This window comes from Ochotona curzoniae, unplaced genomic scaffold (assembly GCF_017591425.1).
Source record: "Ochotona curzoniae isolate NIBS_2020 unplaced genomic scaffold, NIBS_Ocur_1.0 patch10, whole genome shotgun sequence".
Classification (NCBI taxonomy): domain Eukaryota; kingdom Metazoa; phylum Chordata; class Mammalia; order Lagomorpha; family Ochotonidae; genus Ochotona; species Ochotona curzoniae.
In genome coordinates this window covers 36,416-59,310 of record NW_024466640.1, presented here as the reverse complement: position 1 = coordinate 59,310, position 22,895 = coordinate 36,416, and the positions used below count along the sequence as shown (strand labels likewise).

Genomic DNA, 22,895 nt, shown 5'->3' with positions numbered 1-22,895 from the left:
CAACAGCAAACAGGAATTTATTTCCCTCCCACTTTTGTATTTTTTATTGTTACTATTATTTTCTATGACATGGCTTTCTAGACAGGGGATGCCCATTCCACCTCTCCTTCCTCCATCCACATTATTCCCTACCACCACCATCCCCCCCCCCCCATATTATTACAATAGTATAGTCCTTCAGCAACAGTCACAAGTCCACCATTCTGCTATTCAAGTATAGGTATTAGAAATTCTGAAAAAATCTAGTATCATAGTCAAGGCATATTTAACAGGAAACAGATAAAGAAACTGTGATATATCTACTCCATGAACTACTTCTAAGTCATTAAAAAGAATGAAATTCTACCATTTCCACCAAAATGGTCCCAACTGGAGACCATTATGTTCAGTCAGTGAAATAAGCCAATCCCCAAAAGGACAAATACCATATGTTCTCTCTGACATAAGGCAATATTCATGCAAAATACAAAACAATTAGAAATATAGGTAAACATGTATTTATATACATATATATCCTCAATAGATGAACTGCATAATGAAGACTAAGAAATTGGTTAGGGAAGATAGGCTGTGCATGTATCTCTGTTCTCGAATAAAAGGAGGACTCCTATGAGTAGACCCACAGATGGCAGAGTAGTGGACAGGAGAGCAGTCTTACGAAATGAGAAAACTTCTCTTTTTATGTTAAACCGAGGGGTGGGACAAAAGCCTCAGTTTGTTTCAACTCTTAAGTCATCACGTGAGCACGTTTTTCTGAACGCTAAATGCTCAGAATGCTTTATGTGGTCAATGTAAGTTCATACGGCTATTTCAGAGAGGAATGGGATACAACCACCATCTCTTGCTTTGTTTCTCACTAACTTGGGGACCAAATAACATAAGAGTATTCAGATTATTTATTTAAGTGAGACCATACTACTCTCATATTCAAATCTTAATCTGAATGAGCCAACCTCATATTTATGCCACCCAGAACATACACTATATGGCTGCTTGGTTACCTGATTTAACTTTCTACTCTCTTCCTACACAGACAAACTGTTCAGGACTACCAGGAATGTGGCTTTACCACAGACCTACAGAGTTTATTTTACTTTCATTATGAAATGTCCTTTCCTCTCCTATCTACCTATATACTTTAACCTTAATGAATAAACTTAAAGAGAGAGCATTCAAACCTCAGGGGTACTCAATACAAATATAAGAACAATAAACAAGTAGTAATGGCTTAGCCTCTCTCAAGTTTGTGCTCATAGATCACTTTATCAATGAAATCAACCCTAAACATTGGAACTAAAATTGTAATCGACTCCCACTCTCCCCATCTACCTTCTAACCACCCTCCTACTTTTTCTATATAGCATTGTCATTATTTAAGATAAACTATTTTAACTTATTAATTGTCCATGTTTTCATTCTTCCTTTACTATAATGTGACCTTCAAAAGGGCAGGCAATCTTGACTGCTTTGCTTATTATACTTAGGAAAGTGTCTTAGCCAGAATTAACATGTAGTATGTACATCACCTTGTAACATAAGCAAAATTATGTAATAAAAAGTATCAGTAAGAACCTGGTATTGGGCATTGTGACAAGATTTTATACAAAATGTTGATAACCCTCAAATTAGTCCAACAAAATAGAGGCCAAAGTCAGCAAAGATTTAATATTGTCCTTCTCAACAGTGTGAAAACACCCTGCCGCCACTTCCTAAGTAACAGGATCTTTCAGAGTACCTCAGCAGTGGACAAGGAAGCATCTACTGTCCCTTAGGAATGGACTCTTCCAGAACCATCGCAGAAGAACGACTGATTCCATTATTTCATTCTGCATATATGCCACACCCTGTGTGGGAAAGTGACATGCCTCCTTATCAATAATCAGGTCTGTTAACTACCTCAATTTTCAATGATGTACTCCTCAACTATTTATGTGATTGATAACTATACATAATGTTGTATTCCAACCTGATTCAATGCAAGTACACACCCTGTTAAAAAAAAAAAAGAGGGGTACAAAGCCTATTATCAAACTCAGGCTTTTCTGAGCAGCCAGTTCAAGAAATTACTTTTTATTTTTTTCTTTTCTTTTCTTTTCTTTTTTCTTTTCTTTTCTTTCTTTCTTTCTTTCCTTTTTCTCTGTCTTTCTTTCTTTCCTTTTTCTCTGTCCAGTGATTTAAACCTTCCCTTGACCAGCTGAATAAGCTTTCACTTTGCTTTTTCCAGCAGATTTTGTCAGTAAGAGGTAAAATTATACCTGAAATATATTAAGTCAGTTTACAATTATCTAATACCATGATAGGAATGAAAAAGGATGTTAATTTAGCTTCTCTTAAACATTTCCTCATTATCACAGCCATTGTAGAAGAGAAGCAGAAGATCACATTACTTTGTTGAAGCTTTTGCATGCCAATGGAAGGCCTTAGTGCAACAGATGTAAGCAACAAGGAATTAGTAAAACACTGTCAGGTAATTCCTATAGTCCTCTGGAGAACCAGATTGTAAGCGTGGAAGTTGTCCAGCAGAAATAATACCCAAATAGTAATGACAGATGATTCTAGCAGAGGACAAAATCAATGCAAGCGCTCTCCCAGGGAGCAGGTCACATTTTGTGATGAGGATGCCATTTCGTGTCTGCCTACTAAATCCCAGCGATTACAACAAGCAATGCAGATTGCACAGTCTTTGCCTCCTATAACCTGCTGCAGAATCAAAATCTCTTCGGTCGCTCCCAAGTAACATAACTACTTGTAGCTATGGAAAGGATGGAAAATAAAACTCCGGCTGAGTCTGAGTCATTGAGATTTAATATAGAAAAATCATTAAACCAGGAGGAATTAAAAAAAAATGCTAGCCATAAACATATACATGCCTATTACTGATAATTTAGGGTATATTACAAACCAAGCTATTTTTTTCTCTAGTACGTTACGTAAGCTGTAATTAATTCTACGATCGTCCAGTATGGTAATAGATCTGTGACAATTAGTAAGATCTCCAACAGCCCCCCTCTGTCCCCCAAATAACTGTTGATGGTATCTATGAGGAGAAGAAATCTTTCTGTTGATACAAGAGGGATAACCATGAAAGCATTTACCAAAATGGCCATGAGAAGAGGGTCTCACAGAGAATTTTTGAGCTGGGCTTGCACACAAGCTGCTCATTCAACTGCTTTGATATCATGTATAGCCAGACATATTGTTGAAATATCTATTGTTTAAGATTTTCAAATTAATATCTAATGGCACAGAATGTTTTCAGCGAATCATGGTTGAGAAATTAGGGTTTAAAATGAAACTTTTCATTCCTGTTTCTTTGTGAGATCTATTTTTTTTCCTGTAAGGATTCTCAAGTGTGATATTAGTAAAAATCCTGGACTAACATTATGAGAATCAGAACAAAAAAAGATTTTAAGTTTTAAAAGGAATATACAAAAGTAGATCTACATTATCTTTATATAGACATATGAATATATAAAAACATATATCCTCACTCTAGCTTGATACCATGACCAAATAGCTTTTAAATATTTAGACCAAGTTTATCTTTCACTTTGTGTGCTATGAAGCAAAAATCCATGTTTTAGAATATCTTCTTGAGTTAAATTCAGGAAAAATGATTACATTAATTCTTTTACCTTCACATATCATTTTCAGTAATAAAGATATTATGAAAATTATCTATTGCAGCTGACATTGTGGCAAAGTGCGTAAATTCACTGCCTCACATTCTGGCATTACATAGAGGTGCTTGTTCAACAGTAGGCTGCTTCACTTCCAATCCAGCTCATTGCTAATGTGCCTGGAAAAACAACAAAAAATATGAAAAGGGGAAGGGAAGGGGAGGGGAAGGGAAGGGGAGGGAAGGGAAGGGAAGGGAAGGGGAAGGAAGAGAAGGAGAGAGTCTAACAGTGCTGCAGAACTCTATCAGTTCCTTTATAATTAAAACAAACATGATGCATTAAACTGGGTGGGAGTGGGCATTTGATGGAGGTCAGGATGCTGCTTGAGATGTACACATCCCACCTTCGTGGTTTGAGTGCTGGCTCCAGTTCCAAATCTAGTCTCCTGCTAATACAGACTAGAAGAGGTTACAGGTGATGGTTCAAGCCATTTGGGCCCTTGCCACCTCTGTGGGAGACACAGGCTGAGTTCCTGCTCCAAGTGGTAGAACGGTAAAGTACAGCCATTTCAGGCATGCACTTGACGAGGAAATGGGAGCTTTCTGGCTCTCAAATTTAAATGAAGAATTTTTCAAAAGGAATCACTTCTTTTTGCCCTAAGTTGCAATCACTTTGGTTTCACATCAGCTATTATAAATAAATCATACCAGTTTAATAACAGAATTAACCACATCATATTCTCTTGATAGTGAAGATTTTATAGAATGAGCACATACTTTTCAAAATATTTCTAAGCATAAAGTTTTAGCTTTTCACATCTTACAGTAATTGGAATATCCACTAATGTAATAGCTATTAACTAATAGAAGCCAGCTTGCCAGATTAGATATTAATTTAGGGCAAATGAGAAAAAAAAAAAAGATCTTTACGCTAAGATCTTAACCTACTAAACTGCACTATAGCACAGATGAAAGATTAGTGCAACTGTTCCAGTTATTTGGCAACGTGAAAGCTTAAGATTCACAACTCTGGTAATAAAATATTGTAAAGTATAAATTCTTACTATTCCTCTCAATTACTACTAGTTGGTGGCATAACAGATTGAATTAGGTTTTTAAAATAAGTTCAACAACTTTGAATTATTAAAATCATAATAAAAGAAATTAAAGTCTCTTTATTCCTATGCATGAAAAAGGGAAGGAAAAAATTTATCAAAATTATCAGAAAAAAAATTCATACTTATATTGCTGAAGCCTGTCAACTTAACATAGTAATTCAGACTAGCAATTACACTATGCATTATCCACAAGCACCCTCTAGTGGCAAAAGAAGCAACTCACACATTACATTAAGAAAACATATTTACCTTGGCATCCTGAGTATTTTATTTTTCCAAATGAAAATAAAAACAAGTATGGCTACAAATAACTTAAAAAAAAAAAACCAATTAGTTGTTGTGACATTCAATAATATAACCATTTGTAAAAAAATAACCTTATCACTCAAAATATATTCATCATACAAAACATGCGTTACACACATAATTCTCGCTGATTTTTTCTATGTACTTCCATTATTTTCCAATCTTTTACTTATATTTTTACTGCAGATAACTCTACATTTTTAAGTCTAAATCATAAAATATTATAAAACAGCTTCTGCTATGACATCATACCAGTTACAAATAAGTTTCCTATTAATTTGACATCACTAATGTTTTTAATTACTATTTCTTATTTTAAAGATTTATTTTTATTTGAAAGGCAGAATTACAGAGAAAGAATCTTCCATATGTTGCCTCACTCCCCAAATGACCTCAAAGGCAGAAACTAGAAGATGATTCCAGGTTTCCCATGCAGGCAATTTTCTGCTGCCTTCCTACACACCTTAGTGCTGGATTAGAAGTGGAGCAGCTCCGATTCTCTCCGTCACCCATGTGGGATGGCAGAGGTGCAGGAAAAGGCTTAGCCTGCTACACCACGGTGCTAGGCCCAATTGCTAAGTTTTATTAGATGTGAAGATAATGTCTGTATACTTGAAAAAGTATCTATAATACTGTCATGATATAATCTAGTAGTAAGAAAAATTTAAAGAGGCCATCAAAAAGCCAGTAAAAGCTACCTTCTCATTTTTCTTTTTTAAGATTTATTTTATTTTATTGGAAAGTCAGATATAGAGAGGAGGAGAGACAGAGAGGAAGATCTTCCTTTCGATGATTCACTCCCCAAGTGACCTCAACGGCCGATGCTATGCCAATCCGAAGCCAGGAGCCAGGAACTTTCTTCCAGGTACCCCACACAGGTGCAGGGTCCCAAAGCTTTGGGCCATCCTTGACTGCTTTCCCAGGCCACAAGCAGGGAGCTGGATGGGAAGTGGAGTAGCCGGGATTAGAACCGGCGCCCATATGGGATCCTGGCGTGTTCAAGGTGAAGACTTTAGCCGCTAGGCCACACCGCTGGGCCCTACCTTCTCATTTTTAAAAATCTATACATTTCAGTTCAAATATTTCCTGATCAGTGAGTTCTTATCTACTTACATGTTGCTAGAATCAATGAATACCAACTAGCATATTTATGCTTTGTGTCTTTATTGAATTGACTCGAAAAAGATAACATCTTGATAAAAACACTTAAGAGACAACAAACAGCAGCCACATTCTTACTTTTTCAAGCTAACGACTTTCAGAATAATATATAATTTTTACAATTTAATTTAAGCTTATCATTTCTTATTCTACTACACAAATACTTGTGAAAATAAATAAAATGATGCATAGAAAATTTTCTCAACAAGAATTGCACAAAAAATCAATGTGAGAACAAGATATGCAATATGAAATGCATTTAAATTGTCACATGTTTATATGTCATAAATATATTTCATCTACTTACTGCTTATAATAATCTTTGAGGCCTGGATTAGATCATCTCTTACCAATTCAATTTCATTTGGCAGACTACAACATTTACTTGCTACTATAAAATTCAGTGAGAAACAAACATATGCCAATTTACTCACCTTTTAAAAATTTTTTGTTATTTAGTTTAACCTACCCCTGCCTTAAGCACACACGAAAAAATTATACAATCTTTAAAAATACTAGAATGAAAATAGTGCTCATTCCTAAGATAAAAGAAAGTGTTCAGTGCTCCTCATCTGATTTCTGACAATGAGGATAGAATAAACATAACGAAGAGGAAGCCCAATGCATACACAAGTCTTTAAACACATTATAGCTTATTCTAGCTGATGGATATTTGCTTTTTCTTTATCAATATGACTGAATATGATAGAAAGGAAAATACTAATAAAAATTATCAGGAAGAAATCTATAAGGTACACAAAAATAATAATCCTATAAATAAACTAGGTTTAAACTCCTGCACAAATCAACAATAAAAAAGCAAGTAAGAAAAATTCAGAATTTCTGAAAAACTATAACCTACAATTTTTTACAATGAATACAGTTGATCAGAATCATAAACAAGCTAGAGATTACATAAGATATAAAAGGTTTGCTTCTACCTTTTTAAGATGTTCACTTACATTTGACTGAACTGAAATTACTACAAAATGACTGATTTCCTACTAAACACTGTGTCATCCTAAAAATGACGATGATTGAAAGCTCATTTTTAGTCGAGCTGAAGAAAAAAATACAAACTTTTGTATATATTTAGTTATATAACAGGTTGGTTACACATTAAACATATTTTGACTTTGAGATGTGAATGGTGATTCAATACTAAACACTAAACAAAATGAGTAGGAAAAATGAAATATCCTTTTATCCTACTCACATCTGTATTTAAATATACGTCAAGGAACTAATATTCAAATACTTTTGACTTGCATGCTCAGCACTAATGATTAATACTGTGGTTATTATTTATTAGGTGAAGTGCCTTAAGATGTATTAGAAATAGTTTATTCTAAATTCAGTTACACAAAAATAAAAAATTTTAAACATGTAGGATATAACAAAAATTTATAAAAATGAAGCAGTAAACTAAAAGTGCTCCATAAAGGTTTTGGAAAAGAAAAAGGAATGAGAAATTTGGCAACATGATTAGAATGCAGGAAGAAAACATAATTGTTCAACTAATTCACACAAAAGTTTTAAAAGCTCATTTGGTTATAAATTAGACATGTCTTTAAATTTGTGTCTCTGAAAAGAAATGCATCATTACATTTTCACAGAATGAGTAGTAATAATCTTTACATAATTAATAATACGCTGTGAGCAATGTCGATCTCGGGGGGTCTACTGCTTGCATTTTTTTTAGGATTTATAAAATTAGCTATAACTTAATTAAAAATCTCAATAGGAAAATGACCTCACAAACCCAATAGTACTAAAATCATTATCCTCAATCAGTAAATTCAGAATATGCCATCCTATCACACCACTATCTAGAGACAGGCATCAATAATGAAAACAATCACTCTGATTTGTTTTTAACCTTCTGATTACCCCAAGTGTGAAGCATAAAGTCTGAGAATTTGTGGACACATACACTGAATGTGCCTGCACTACAGGAGAAATGTAATACCTAAGCTAATGGTTCCATTAGAAATTATTTTCTGAAAGACAAGTATTTCCTTGCATGGTATAGTTTAAGGAATATCATCAGGTATTTATTCTATACAGCTTATGTACACATATATACAAATACTCATAATACAACCATAAGATATGTGCCCAAAATTACCAGTAAAGATATTTTGAATATTTTTAGCACAAAATAACCAGAGGAAGTGCTCTAGCTGTCCAAGCAGCAATAATCATAGAATTCTGAACCTGGTTCTTTTTCATCTGGGTTGCTATTCATAGAAGCATTCTCCGAACGCCACATTCACAACAGAACTTCGCCCATTCTACAGGGTATTTAGTCCCACACTCGTGGCAGAATTTTGGTAAGTGTCCAGATGAATTTCCTTCAGTGCTTCTAATGCTTCCACCATTAAACGAAGATGTGTAGTCCCCATCTGGCCTGGAAAAGTATAGGAGAAAACAGAAATACAAAGTTCTCATCAGCTTTTCATTGAGATGTGAATGGTGATCCAACATTAGGCACTAAACAAAATGAGTATGAAAAATTATTCTTTTATTCTACTCACATCTACAATTAAATATAAATCAAAGAACTAATCAAATACATAAGACTTGAGAAAAAATAAAATATAATAACTTACTCAATCTCATTTTCAATAGTCTTCTAGTTCAAATTCTAAGAGAACTCCTGTTAGTACGTATCATAATTTTAAAAGCCCTCTTTAACAGATCTGTCAGTGTTAGAATTTATCTTGACCAAAGATAGTCAAACTTCCGTCTCTTCTCTGTGTAAGCATTTGGTACACTAAACCCTCATACAAAGAAAATCTAAACTCACAGAGAAAACCAAGGGTCTTCGGTTTCCAGGTCTCCCTCCTCAGTTAGAAGGATTGTGACGTGAAATCTCCATTAATTTACTCTTTAATTTTATTATTCAATTAGATCAAGCTACTGTGACGAAGCACTTGTGCATGTCATGATGGGTTATTTAATTCTATAAGAATGTCTTCTCTCTCTTCTGAGAATATGATGTTTACTTTAAAATCACCACAAAGGGAACTTCTCATCACTGGAAGATTATAAGCATGGTACTCCTAGAAAATAAAATATTCTTTCTCCGCAGAAATTTATTGAAGAATTCTAGTTAATTCACAATTTTGGTATGATTTTCATACCTTTTGGGAATAAAAAGAATTCTTAAAAAGTCTGGCCTTGTGAAACTGCTGGGTTAAGCTGCTACTTTAGGGACACATTCAGCCCATATTACAGTGCCTAAGATCAAGTGTGAACTCCGCTTTCAATCCCGTTAATACGTACTGTTGGGAGGCAGCACACAACAGCTCAAGTATTTAGGTCCCTGACATCATGTGGGCCCAGCAGGGAAATAGTGGGCGCCTCCCTCTTGGGTTTCTTCTCCGACCAGTGAGCATGAGAACCAGAAGTGGGGCAGCCATGGCTAGACAGAGTGGCATCCACTGGCACATGTATGGGCTGGATAGCGTGGCTGGTTGGGTTGAACTAGGCTTCAATGCCCATTGACATGTATGAGAGCTAAAAGGGATATGGGACAGACCGAACCAGTCTGCTGTACATACTGACAAGCACGAGAACTGGGATAGAGTGTGGGCCAGGTGGGGGTTATTGCAGGTTGCTCTGATTAGGCTGCAGCTCCCACTGGTGTACATGAGGGCCAAGTGTGTGATGGGCAGGATCGGACTGAACTGCAACACCCATTGGTTTGTGTAGAAGACAGTGCTGGAAACAGAACTGACCCAGCATATGCATTAGCTGACTGGGGTGGCTCACTGCGCCAGATCCTGCACTGGCAAGCAGACACAAAGAATCAGGTCTGGGATCCCCTCAGATCAATTCTCTTTGAAGATCCCCCCAACACGATAGTCTAGTGTCAAAAGCTCTTGCCTTGCTGCACTGCTGGTTCCTATTCTGGCTGTTCTACTTCCCATCCAGCTTCCTGTTTGTGGCCTGAGAAAGCAGTAGAGAGGATGGTCCAAAGCCTTGGCACACTAAACCGGGTGGGAGACCCAGAATAAGCTCCTGGCTCCTGGCTTTGGATCAGCTCAGCTCCAGCCAATGTGGCCACTTGACAGTGAACCAGTGGATGGAAGATCTTTCTCTCTGCCTCTGCTCCGTAAATCCGCCTTTCCAATTAAAACAAATCTTTAAAAAGATTTATTTATTTTTATTGGAAAGGCAGATATACAGAGAGGAAGATCTTCCTTCCGATGGTTCACTTCACAAGTGACCATAACAGCTGCTGCTGAACCTCTTCCAGGTCTCCCACGTGGGTAGGGTCCCAAAGCTTTGGACCATCCTTGATTGCATTCCCAGGCCACAGGCAGGAAGCTGGATGGGAAGCAAAACCACCAGTATTAAAACTGGCGCCCATATGGGAACCTAGCATGTTTAAGAGGAATTTAACCGCCACACTATTGCGTCGGGCCCTAAAAACATTTTTCTTAAATGTTAGCCTACTACGGATTTTACATACATTTTTCCCAACTGCTTATAAAGCTGATCATCTGTTCATGTTTCTTGCCATCTGAATTTCTTCCACTGTGACATGTCTGCCTCCAATTTCCCATCCACAAGGCACATTTTGTACCACACAGGTTCAGTTAAAATTCTGCTTGTAGAAGCTGAACAAATATTCTCAACCATAACTTGTCACGTATATTGTAAGTTTCCTTTCTAATGTGTACTGTTTATTTCACTCTATCCCAGCAGTCTTTTGCAGTAGTAGTTTTTCAGTTTAATCTGAATAACACTTTCTTGCCCACAAGCAATATTAATCAAGAAATCATGATAATGACACTTCATATTCAAAGATAGCTTTCCTTCCACCTTAATTTACTTGTAGTTTTTTCTCCACATATGCAAGACCCATATGTCTAAATACTCCACACTTTTACATATTCATTGCTACCTTTCAAGTATGATAAATTTCCAAGTATTTGTGGGATAGTGGTCTTATCTGAATGCTCAATTTTGACCTATTATTTCATTTTACTCTCCTTGAGACAGTATCACAATGTCTTAACTGTTATAGTTGCATACAGCATTCACACATAATTTTATTTTTTTTGATACACACATTATTGTTTTCAAATTCTCTTTGCTCCTTCACTCTTCTCTTGCTTTACTGACAGTGGGACAAAAGTTTGTCAAGACACGTGATTTCTGCACTGACTTTGTTAACTCGGGTAAGGATACGTGTATAAGACAACTTTGTGATATTACTCTATTTGATGGAAAAAGCATATATCTCTTATTTTTTCTCTTAATGTCTTTTATGTTTTACAATGTTACCAAATTTAAAGCTCTTGCTTAGCTTTTTAACGGATTCTTATATACCTAACACTTATGGATGTTTGTCTAAAAAAAACTGACTATAATAACTTTCAGTATACTGACCGCATCAGCAGAACATTCACTGAGATATCACTATTTACATTTTAGTAAATAATACCTTTTTCCTCTATTCACCGTTTTTAGGTTGTTTTACTAGACTTCCCAAAAATATGTATCCTATCAGGTTTGAAGAAAAAAAGAGTCACTGAATTTTCTTTATCTATTATGGTTAGAATTATTTCTCTCCGGGTGGGGGTAAGGATGAAGCCCAGTGAGAAAGAGGCAGGATCCTGGCTTCCCGTTAAATACCGGCCATTTTTTAAAGGAATAAAACCAAGAGCCAAAACTTACTGCTTAATATGATTTTTGTGCCTCTCTTTTGGCATTTCTATTTCTCATCTTTTGAAGAGATGGACACGCTTAATTCACATAGATTACTGCATATATTAAGCTTTCCATTTTTATAAGAGATTAATTTTGCTTAGATTAAAAAAACACATTATATAATATGATAATTCATTCAAAACACAAGGCACTCTCTCTACATTTATGTATATATATAAATGTAGCACATTGTAACATTAAATTTTCTGAGATAATTAGCATACTTTCTTTCCTAATTTGTCATGTTATTCACTCATCTTTGATGTCACTGTTTTTAAAGGTAATAAACTAGGGCCTGGAGTGGTAGCCTCGCAGCTATAGTACTCCTCTTGCAAGTGCCAGGATCCCATATGGGCACTGGTTATAATCCCCATGACCCTGCTTTCCATCCAGCTTCCTGCTCGTGGCCTGGGAAATCAGTTGAGGACAGCCCAAAGCCTTGGGACCCTGCACCCATGTGGGAGACCCAGGAAAAAACTCCTGGCTCCTGGCTTCGGATTGGCTTAGCTCCGGCCACTACAGCCATTGGGGAGATGAAAGATCTTTGTCTCTGTCTCTCCTCCTCTTTGTACATCTGCTTTCCAATAAAAATAAAATAAATCTTAAAAAGAAAATCATGAACTCATCTCAGTTATAGCTATTTTATACCAATCTCATGCTGTTCCAGAAACTGAAGGGAAGGGACATAAATCTGTGAAGTACAGTGAGCTGCAGCGACAGCCATAACTGAGTTCATTACACTTAAGACACTAATGTCAAAGAGTAAACATCATGAAAATCAGAAAAGGAAGTATGTTAATCATCAGAGGGTGGACAACAATAAACCTGCTGACAATAACGAGAGCACAAGTTCAAAGGACCCATTTCTCCACCTGTTGAAGTAAAAACGCTGTGCAGTTAAAATTAACACCAAAAATCCATATGGATTCAACAAAATGAATAAATGAAGCATTCATAACAAATAATGACAAATTACAGGAAAATTTTACATTCAAACTGTGTCTAGTGTACAATTTAAAGATTAAATTACATAGTAAAAGAAAAAAATCACTGTATGAACAGCATATTATGTATTTTTGTCCATGGTTTGTGAGAAACTAAATACTCTAACTTCAATTTTAGTTATTAGTTATAGTAAAATGGAACATACCTTGCTACCTGACTGTCAGCTCCATATGTTTTTCTTTTGTTTGTAAGTGCACCCGAGGCAGGGTTTCTTGCCAAACTAGGTGGTGTGGAATTTCGAGGTTTGATGTTAGTTCTAGAAGACAGAAAGAGATGACATAATGAAAAATCACTGAAAGACCATTATTCAATTACAAAAATTATTAAAGCTGAAGAGAACTTGAAAACATCGAAGTCCCAATGATTATTTGCAACATGGAAACAAACAGTAGACAATCTGGAATAAATTAAAAAGAATTTACTAACATCATCCTTGTAATATCTACAATCAGTTAAAATCTGCACATACACTTTACATGAAATTTTGTAATATAATCCTTAAAGGCTTGAAATTTTCTTCAAAAGTGAATTTATAGTATTTTCAAATAAGTTGTTAATGCCTACTAATTAAAAAGTAAGTAATACATTCAACAAGCTTTTACTATAACTTTAGTCATATGAAGTGTGGTTGAAAAATAATACACAGCTAACTACTTCAGATGGTAATGATTCAGAGACTGTAAATGAAATAAAGGAGGCAGTGTAACTTCTCCTTTAAAGATTTAATTTTGCGAACTACACAAGAGCTGTCTGGCATTAGAACTCTTAGTTACATTATCAACTAATTCTCACTTTGAAATTTTAGAAGTCATAGAAAGTTTAAGAAATTAAATGATTAAAAAGAGACAAGAAAGTTAAATGACGAGCCTAATACAGTAGTCTAGTGGCCCAAGTCCTTGCCTAGCTTGGCCCAGGATCCCATATGGGCACTGGGTCGTATTCCGGCTGCTCCACTTTGCATCCAGCTCCCTGCTTATGGAAAGCAGTTCACTTGGGGAGTGAATCAGCGGATGGAAGATATTTGTCTCTGTCTCTCCTTCTCTCTGTAAACCTGACTTTCCAATTTAAAAAAAAATAAATGTTTAAAAAGTTATTTTTAAAAAAGGTTAAATGATGATACAATACTAAAGGTAAAGAAAGGCTTTGGTACACATAATTCTAAATTCAAATTCAAACAGCTACTGATATGCTTTGTAAGAGTAGCCAACTTCTCTGCATCTGAACGCTCTCATTTATAAAATGATGCCTTACAGGAATGTAAGATAGAAATTTGCATAAAAGTAGTATAACTGGCATTACTAATACTAATGATATTGCTGCTGTTCTAAGTTACCCCTTATATACTCATTCTTCTAGTGTTAAATACATTTTGGTCACTGTACATATGTATGATGTCTTAATAAACCTATTACATATAGAACAACTAATAACTTCATTTTATATAAGAGGCAACTGAGGCAAAGAACCCGTTAGTAACTTGCCCAAGGTGACAAAGCCAGTATTCTGCAGTCAGGGATCTGATGTTCACAAAGCATTATTTCTCTATCCCTCTTTTGCAAGTCAGTTAAACTTTGGCATTTCATAAATAATCAGCATAATGTTCTTATATGTAAAAGGAGAGCACATTTTACAATACTGTGCAATTAGCAGTTTCAAGCTTTTGCTACAATTCTTCTGACTCTATTTGTGTGATAAAATATCCTAAATGCTTATGTGGTTATTTCTAAAACACACATAGGTTTAACAACATGGACTATTAGTCAGATACGCACTATAGGCCAGATTGGAAGTCATATACTTCATTTAATTTAGTGTTCTCCAAAATTTCAGAAGATACCACTCCACTCTGAAGCTGAAGAAACCTGGGCTTAGTGAGATAATACAGGTTGCAAAGCTATTCTGTGATCATAGTAGTACTTGAACTTCTACTTAGGTGGACTGTACTACAAATGCATTCAAATATGTACTACTTTCCTTCAGAAACAAGCTGCTTTGAATAAATCATTTAAAATATTTCTAAATGTCCACAAGCAAAGAATCACCTTGGTGCATGGATGGCATATCATGGAACTCTTAAAATTGCCACTCTAACTCCATCCATGAGGATTAGGCTACTCTGCTTTTGCGTATTTGTTCTAGATTTTACAGAACTATTAAAGTGCCTTTCCACGAATTCAAGGTCTAAAAAAATAACTGTCAAAAAATAGCATTTGAATGGCAAGGGTGCTTTTATGCTTTGGCTCTAGAACAGCCAATTTAAAAATTCTGTCACACCTTCATATAATATATACAATGAGATACACAACTAACACAAACATACTCATGAACATACACATGAGCTCACTGTATCAATAAAGTTGCTCAAAAGGTTTACATTTAAAGGAAAATTATCAACATTAACAGCTGTCATACTTATGCTTAATAATATCTTTTAAGCGATGGAAATTGAATGTCAAGCATAACTCTCAGGAAATGAAACAAGTCTGTCTTGATTGATCAGTACATAAAACATGTTGTTCCAGTATCTGAGTTGCACTTTTTTCTTTCTGGCAAAAGTTTGAAAATCATTGCTCTCTGTATATCTATCTATATATCATATTCTATATCTGGAATCTGCTTTTACTCCTCAAATGATAAGAGGCTTAACTTTGTTACTGTAATTAACTTATTTTTCTACTAGGGTTTCTTAGAGTACCACTTCAGAAGATGCAGGAGGTACTACTACAACAAAATGGCTCAGACCATATCTTTGTGCTAGTATTTACCAATAATGTTTCAAGTTTATGATTTCCTGCCACTTGTATGGGGGATGGGAGCCCAGGTAGATGTTCTAGTTTCCTGGCTTCAGCGGCAACTGGGGAACACTGAACATATCTGATGAGTGAATCAGGAAAGGGGAATTCTCTCTCTCCTACTCACAAAAATTAATCATATGCTGATTAAACTTGTTACTATTCACACACACACAGCAGGAAACATTTTGCAGTAGGAATTGGTTTAAAAGATAACTATAATAATATGCTATTCAACTTTAATAAGTAAGATAATTTATTATATCAGAATTTTATCATTTGATAAAGGGACTAGTCTTGACATTGAGGCTCAATGGAGTGAACTTTGAAGATTCACAATGAAAATTCACCATGAAAATTCATTCACTGTTCCATCTTCTCAGCTTGATTAGAACAGAACAGAAATGAATCTGTCTTGGAATTTACATATGCTAACAAAAACACTAAGGGCTGCTAGCTTAATGTTTTCTGAGTTCTTTCATTCAGGTAGTTTATAATAATTCATCAGCTGCTTCACTAAAACTAATCTGGCAAGATAACATAATGTATGGGGATACTTCAAAATGTTCATAAAAATGAAGTAAAGACAGTTATTCTGTTGCAAACATGTTTTAACTACATGCACACAGTTTTCTATAATATGTGTTTTCTGTGAACATTTTGAAGACTCTCTGTAGAGGAGCATCAAGACCATTACTCTTGAAAACAATTTCATTGAAGGTGACTGTTATGGAAAACCTCTTTTAGTTGAATGGTCTAAAAGCAGTTCTATCTTAACACACTAAAAATATTGATAAGAGATTTGAACATTTTAAGTCCTAAAAGATTAGTGTTTTTTGACTTGAGTATGAAAGCGGAAAGTCACAGTATTCTACTATACAAATCATTTAAAGAAATATCTGAAAATGATTAATCAAACTGAGTTACAAATACTTACTTGTAAATGGGTAATAACTCATGTCTTTTGATGGCACTGTTTGATTTTGTATCACAGTCATACAACTTTTGCATATTTCTTCCAGTTCGAAGTGGAGGGCCTAACATGCCCATCTTACTATTAAAATATATAAAGGTGTACCCATAAGGAGGTTGCTAATGCTTTTTATATAAAGAATTTTTAAAAAAAAAGACATACTAGTTTATCAGAAATCCACCCCATAATTATCTGGCTGCCAGATGAGATCCAATGTAAAAAAGAAATCCTCAAAAAGCTCACATGGAATGCATAATTTGACTGGGAAATTCTGATCTTGCAGGCCATCCTGCCAGTTTGGTGCTCATCCAAACAGATCCCATATTCACACAGCAAGCAGATGTAACCACAGGAAAAACAAAAACTATTCCAAAGAAACTTCGTGTAGTCAAAAGTGATATGCAACTTGCTATTCACAATAAAGGCAATTTTCATTCTTCTCTAAATTTTTCTTCTCTATTATGACTTCCCAAGTATTAAAATTCCAACATAAAATAAGTAATTGAATGCAGTTTATATAATTACCCCATCTAATCTTCTAATACTTTGCTCCTGAAATGTATCTAGAGAAAAGTGAAATGACTTTATCTGAAAAACATTGGAGAGCAATGTTTTTTCATAAAAAAATCAGATGTAAAATTGTAAAGTGACCATGTCATCTAAAACTTTCTACTTATTTTTTAACCGAAGTTTATAGTATCTCCCTTGAGAGGATAATAGGATAAATTGGCATGTTTATAGACTTTGCATGGCTTTGCCAACACCAAATAATTTAAACACATACACTACCACCAATTTTCATTCATAGAGTAGGGAAATAATTAGGAAATTATAAAAAGTATCTTACATAACTACTGAATGAGATATTGCTGTGGTTACATTGAAAAGTACATTTTTTTTAAAAAAAAGGAGGGTTGTTTACTGATTGCTTTTTACTTACTCACTGACTAAATAAAACTCTGAAAACATAGTACATGTCAGACACTGTACTGATTTTTGTAGAGACAGAGAAGATAGCTCTGATAATGGATAAATAAACTCAGTATCCTAAAAAGAATTTCTTCATTTTTCTGGAGTAAATGGAATTCTGATGAGGGACTCCTTACACTCATTGCATGTTCTGAAGCAGCCTATGTATAAAAAGCATTTTGTTATAAAAAGTATCACTAATATTCTGCAGGTAGCGGTACATACATTAGTATTTAAGATTTTTTTTTTTAAAAAAAAAAGGCTTCATCTGATCATACATTAAACAATTTCTATAATGATATTAAAGTTTGTTTTTAATCAGGAAACATTATTGAAAAATTTACTTATTTGAGATTTTAATCAGATTTTCTTTGAAGTGTTATTTAATAGTTATCAAAGCACTACTGTTTCACAGCAGTTATCTTTAAGATACCTAAAATTTTATAAGGTACTACTTTCTCTGAAAAAAAAAGTTACTGAGATTAAGATTTATAAAATTTTACATCAGAGTTTTAAGACAGATTTCTCTGAAGGTATCATGATACCAGACGCCAGGAAGTACTTTAGAGCAGATACAATCAAAACAGCATGATTGTGGCACAAAAACAGACCGGTGCATCCATCAGACAGAATCCCAGAAATGAACCCACACGTTCCCAGGCAGTTAACTTCCGATAAGCAAACTGAAATCAATTCCTGGCAAAGGACAGTCTCTTCAAGAAACTGTACTGGGAAAGCTGAAGTGACGTGTACAGAAGTATGAAACAAGACCTCTGCTTTTCACATTATACAAAGATCTATGCAAAACAGATCAAGGACCTAAATCTATGACCAAACACCATCAAATCACTAGAGGAAAACTGCTCAGATGTAGATACAGCCAGAGATTTCTTCAAAAAGGCCCTAGAAGGACAAGCCATAAAAGCAAAAATAAATAGGAATACACCAAGCTAGAAGCTTCTGTATTCCAAAATGTTCAACTAAAGAGAGAACCAAGAAAAGGGGAGATCTCTTTCACTGATGGAAACTAGAGAAGCTGATCTCACAGCTGAGAGTGGAATGATGGTGAATAGAGGCTGTGGACAATTGGAAGGAGGAATGAGGGAGGAAAGCGTGACTTTCGAGTCTAAGTTATGGATAAGAGAGAGAAGTTTTTCTGGTCTATTGCACAGGTAGTGTGATTATAGGCAAGCATAATACACTACGAATATTTTTTAAAAGCTAGAAGATTTTTGAATGGTGTCACCAAAAATAACAAGTTGAGATCAGTATATGTACCCTGAATGAACATTACACAATGCACCTTAATATTGAAGCAACACATGACACCACATCATTATATATTACATTGACAATACTTGGCAACATTATCCATGTATAAATGATTTAGATGAATAATCTATGAATGGTCCCTGTTGTTGAAACCATAAGAGTGAATTCATTTAGAAAATAAAGTCAGGCAGTATGGCTGATACAGTGTACTGTAAAATGGTATGAAGCATAACATGAAAATGTCATAAAAAGATGACTTCTAAAATGCCAACAACGGGGATTTTTTTTTTTATCAAATTTTATTTCACATCTCTGTGGACTCTACAGTTAATGCTATGAGGCATCTTAAGTTTTACACTTTGTCTTTTATCGACTTTTGGTCACAAATTCATAAATGCATAAATTCATGAATTTATTATCTCAACTCCATGGCAAAGTTAGCTTCCTAATTCAACAGCTTCAATCATTTTCATTTGTATAACAGTCAAGGCTCTGTTATCTTAGGTTGTCTTAGGGATTTGCAAATCAGTAAGACATAAAAGTTTATAAAAATCTAACTCCTATTTCATACATAGTCAATTCACACATATCAAAAGATTAGCTTATCAAAAAAAAAAAAGCAAAAATGTTACATTCACATAAAAATATATTTTAGGGCCCAATGTAGTAGCTAGTGGCTAAAATCCTTGCTTTGCATGTGCCAGAATGCCACACGGGCACTGGTTCATATCCTAGCTGCTCCATTTCTCTTCCAGCATTCTGCTTGTGGCCTGTGAAAGCAGTTGTGGATGGCCCAGAGCCTTGGGACTTTGCACCCACGTGGAAGACCCAGAAAAAGCTCCTAGCTCCTGGTTTCAGATGGGCTCAACTCTAGCCACCTGGGGAGTGAACCAGTGGATGCAATATCTTTCTCTCTGTCTCTACTTCTCTCTGTATATCTCCCTTTCCATAAAGATAAATCTTTTTTTTAAAAAAAGAAAAATCTCACATATATATAAATATTAGATAAATAAATATTTTTTAAAATATAGAAAAATCACATATATATAAATATTAAAAATCATGTGTTATTTCCTACTGGTTCTAATGGTATTAAGCATTAGATTTTTCATTAAATAGGTGCACCACACATGTATTATGTGGCTCTGATTTTATACCTGTTATGAACTCCAAAGTAAACATTTTTTTCTTAGTGATTGAACAAAAGTAAAATCTTTAAAATTTAATATTTTAATTATTAATTATCTGCCAAAACACTCATTTGAATTGGTAATTAACTATTAAGAAACACACATGTAGCACAGCAGTTATGATGCTGCTTGGATGTCCACAAGTCCTGGCTCTGGTTCCAATTCTAGCAGCGTGATAATACACACTCTAGAAGGTAGAACAGAACGGCTCACATGGTTCAGTCCCTGCTACCAGTTTGGGAAATACGCCCTTCTCTGGCCCAGGCATGGCTGCTGCAGGATTCTTGGAAATGAACCAGCACATACCAGATCACTATCATCCTTTCCAACCTACGAAATAACTTCTTTATTACCAATTAGAAACACATGCTGTTCACAAAGTGCAACTGTGTAAATTCTGACACAATTTAAATGTGGTAATACTTGTACGAAAGTACAGTACCTCATCATACTTTAAGAATTTCCTAGGATTAAAGATAATTATCTTATAAGGGAAAGTTTTCCACCAGTGTAAGTTTAAAACATTAGTTACAGTTGATCCACAGCTTGCCTAGATGTTAACCATCAAATATGAATACATTTTCTAGTGCAAAGGTAAAAATCTCTATGTAAACACGATAAATGTTTCAGATCACTAATTTGGCCTTGTAAACCAAAATAAATATTATATACATCAGGCTTCCAACAATTACAAGCTAATGAAATGATTTAATTTATAGATCTCATTTCTTGAACATGATAGCTAACTGGATATCTTAATTACACCTTTAATAATCCTGAATCAACTCTAAATGGAAAAAATTGTGGCCATACAAACTTCAAGTTAATCTTCCACTTGTTCCAGGACCACAGTTCTACGATGTATCAACAGATTTACAGATCAGGAATTTATTTTACTAATTATTTTTTCAGTTATTCACCAAAAATCCTTGGGTGTCTACACATGAGCTTCTGTAACTATTTCTGTAAAGCAAGGCAGACATGCTCTCGGCCATCATGGAATGTTCATCTAGTAAGGAAAATGAATCATTATCTCAGTAATTCTGAAAAAGGAATGGACTCTGGCACTAACCAGTAAGCTTTGAATCTTTCTAGTACACTACAGTAATATTCCAATTATTACAGCAAATGTGTAGAAAAAATAACAGTGTTTTCAGAAGAAACCCTCCTGACTCACAGGGCCTTGTAGTTCATCATGGAAGGTTGTTCTCTGTCATACTGCAAAACATCTTTGTAAAGTAGATTGCTACATTTATACTCCACTTTTATCCAATGAGTTAACACAGACGCAAGGAAACAGCAAATTAATTTATTAGTGGAAGACTACTGATAATCAAAGCTTCCTGCAGATGGCAAATCCCCTCACTTAGGAACACAAACAAAAAGAAAAAAAATGTAGCATTCAACTCTTCCAATCTTGTTATCTTCTTTTTCTACCACGGTAATTAAACACTCTGTAGGTCTTTTCTGTTTGATACGAAATGAAAAACAGAGATAACTATTTCATTTGATAAATATCCTTGTAAGTAACTACACCAAGTGAAAGAGAGCCTCTCACTGGGCTATACTTACGCAGCTAACTGCATCAACGTAAGTAAAAACAAGTGTAAGCCTTAATTCGAGCAGTTTAGTGACAATCTCAATTGTTTTATTAATCAAAATGGAAGAGCATGTGCCTTCTACATAGACTCAATACCTGTGTTACTAAAATCTTTCACATATTAAAACAAATTATTAAAAGTTTAGTTGTGTGACTTTAATAAAAACCATGTATACAAAACTAGAGAAAGTACTATAAAATACCAAAGAAAAATTCACTGTTCCTGTTGCACAAAATTTTTCTCATGTACACACTTTTATATTTCCCATCACAGTATATAAAGGATTTTGTATCCTACATTTTTTTTTACTATTGTAGGATCACATTGTTAAAACAAGTACATGTATTATTAAATGGTTTCAAAATATTGCTTTGTAGATTTTTATAATGTATTATTCAAACAAAGATGTCTATTCAGCAAATTTTTGAGATGATAAAACATGTATAAAGTACAATATTTCAAGCAAATATAGATCCCAATTTGTATTCTGCTTCTAACTCTTAAAAACTTCATGAATTTTAACAAATTATTGTTTTCCTGGTTTTCTTGATCATGGTGCAGTTTTAATAAAAGTATATGTAAAATGTCCAGCACAGTGCCTGAGTGCTTAATAAATTAGTTATTATAAAATTCATCTATATTTGAATTATTTCTTTACAGTCCCAAAATAGAAGCATTAAAATCTTCATATTTCTGAAGCTCTTAAAAAATGCCACCAGATGGTTCACAAAATGCTTATACTAATCTGAATTCTCAACATCAGTAAATGAGCTCCTGACTAGTTATCACTATTTATAAAAAACAAAACTAAGCTTAATTTAAAAAGTCATCTAAACAAAATCAAAGTTTAGCATGATTTAAATACACTCCACTAATAAGTTAGTTATTCAATGGAGACTTACCCTGTCTGAGGGGCTGCCATCCCTTTATGAGAGGGAGATAAGGTCTGAAGTTTAGTTCCCAAAGAGCTGTTAACTGAAGACACTTTACCTGAAGGCAAACCTTATAATAAAAAGGGCATTAGTTTTAACAATAAAAAAAGAAAATACAGAAATGTACAATAGAACATGTGACAAAAAAAGATTCAGTGCTACTCTCTGTGGGTATAATCAGCAGTAATCAACAAACAAAATTCTTTTTTTACTATTTATTTATTTTATTGGAA

At 34.5% G+C, this 22,895-nt stretch overlaps 1 protein-coding gene across 2 annotated transcripts in view; it reads right to left on the bottom strand.

Moving 5' to 3' along the window:
• Nucleotides 1–8,195: 8,195 nt before the first annotated feature.
• The window catches only part of LOC121166249 (zinc finger C2HC domain-containing protein 1A), a 41,180-nt gene continuing 26,480 nt past the window's right edge, over nucleotides 8,196–22,895 (bottom strand). The window contains exons 7-10 of one of the 2 annotated variants that reach the window (XM_040995349.1): nucleotides 22,633–22,732; nucleotides 16,663–16,779; nucleotides 13,079–13,189; nucleotides 8,196–8,614 (exon numbers count right to left, since the gene is read on the bottom strand). In XM_040995349.1, coding sequence (XP_040851283.1) covers nucleotides 8,449–8,614; nucleotides 13,079–13,189; nucleotides 16,663–16,779; nucleotides 22,633–22,732 — 494 coding nt within the window. In that variant the 3' untranslated portion in view covers nucleotides 8,196–8,448. The remainder of the gene's footprint in view (nucleotides 8,615–13,078; nucleotides 13,190–16,662; nucleotides 16,780–22,632; nucleotides 22,733–22,895) is intronic. The other variant, XM_040995350.1, reaches the window with a different exon arrangement.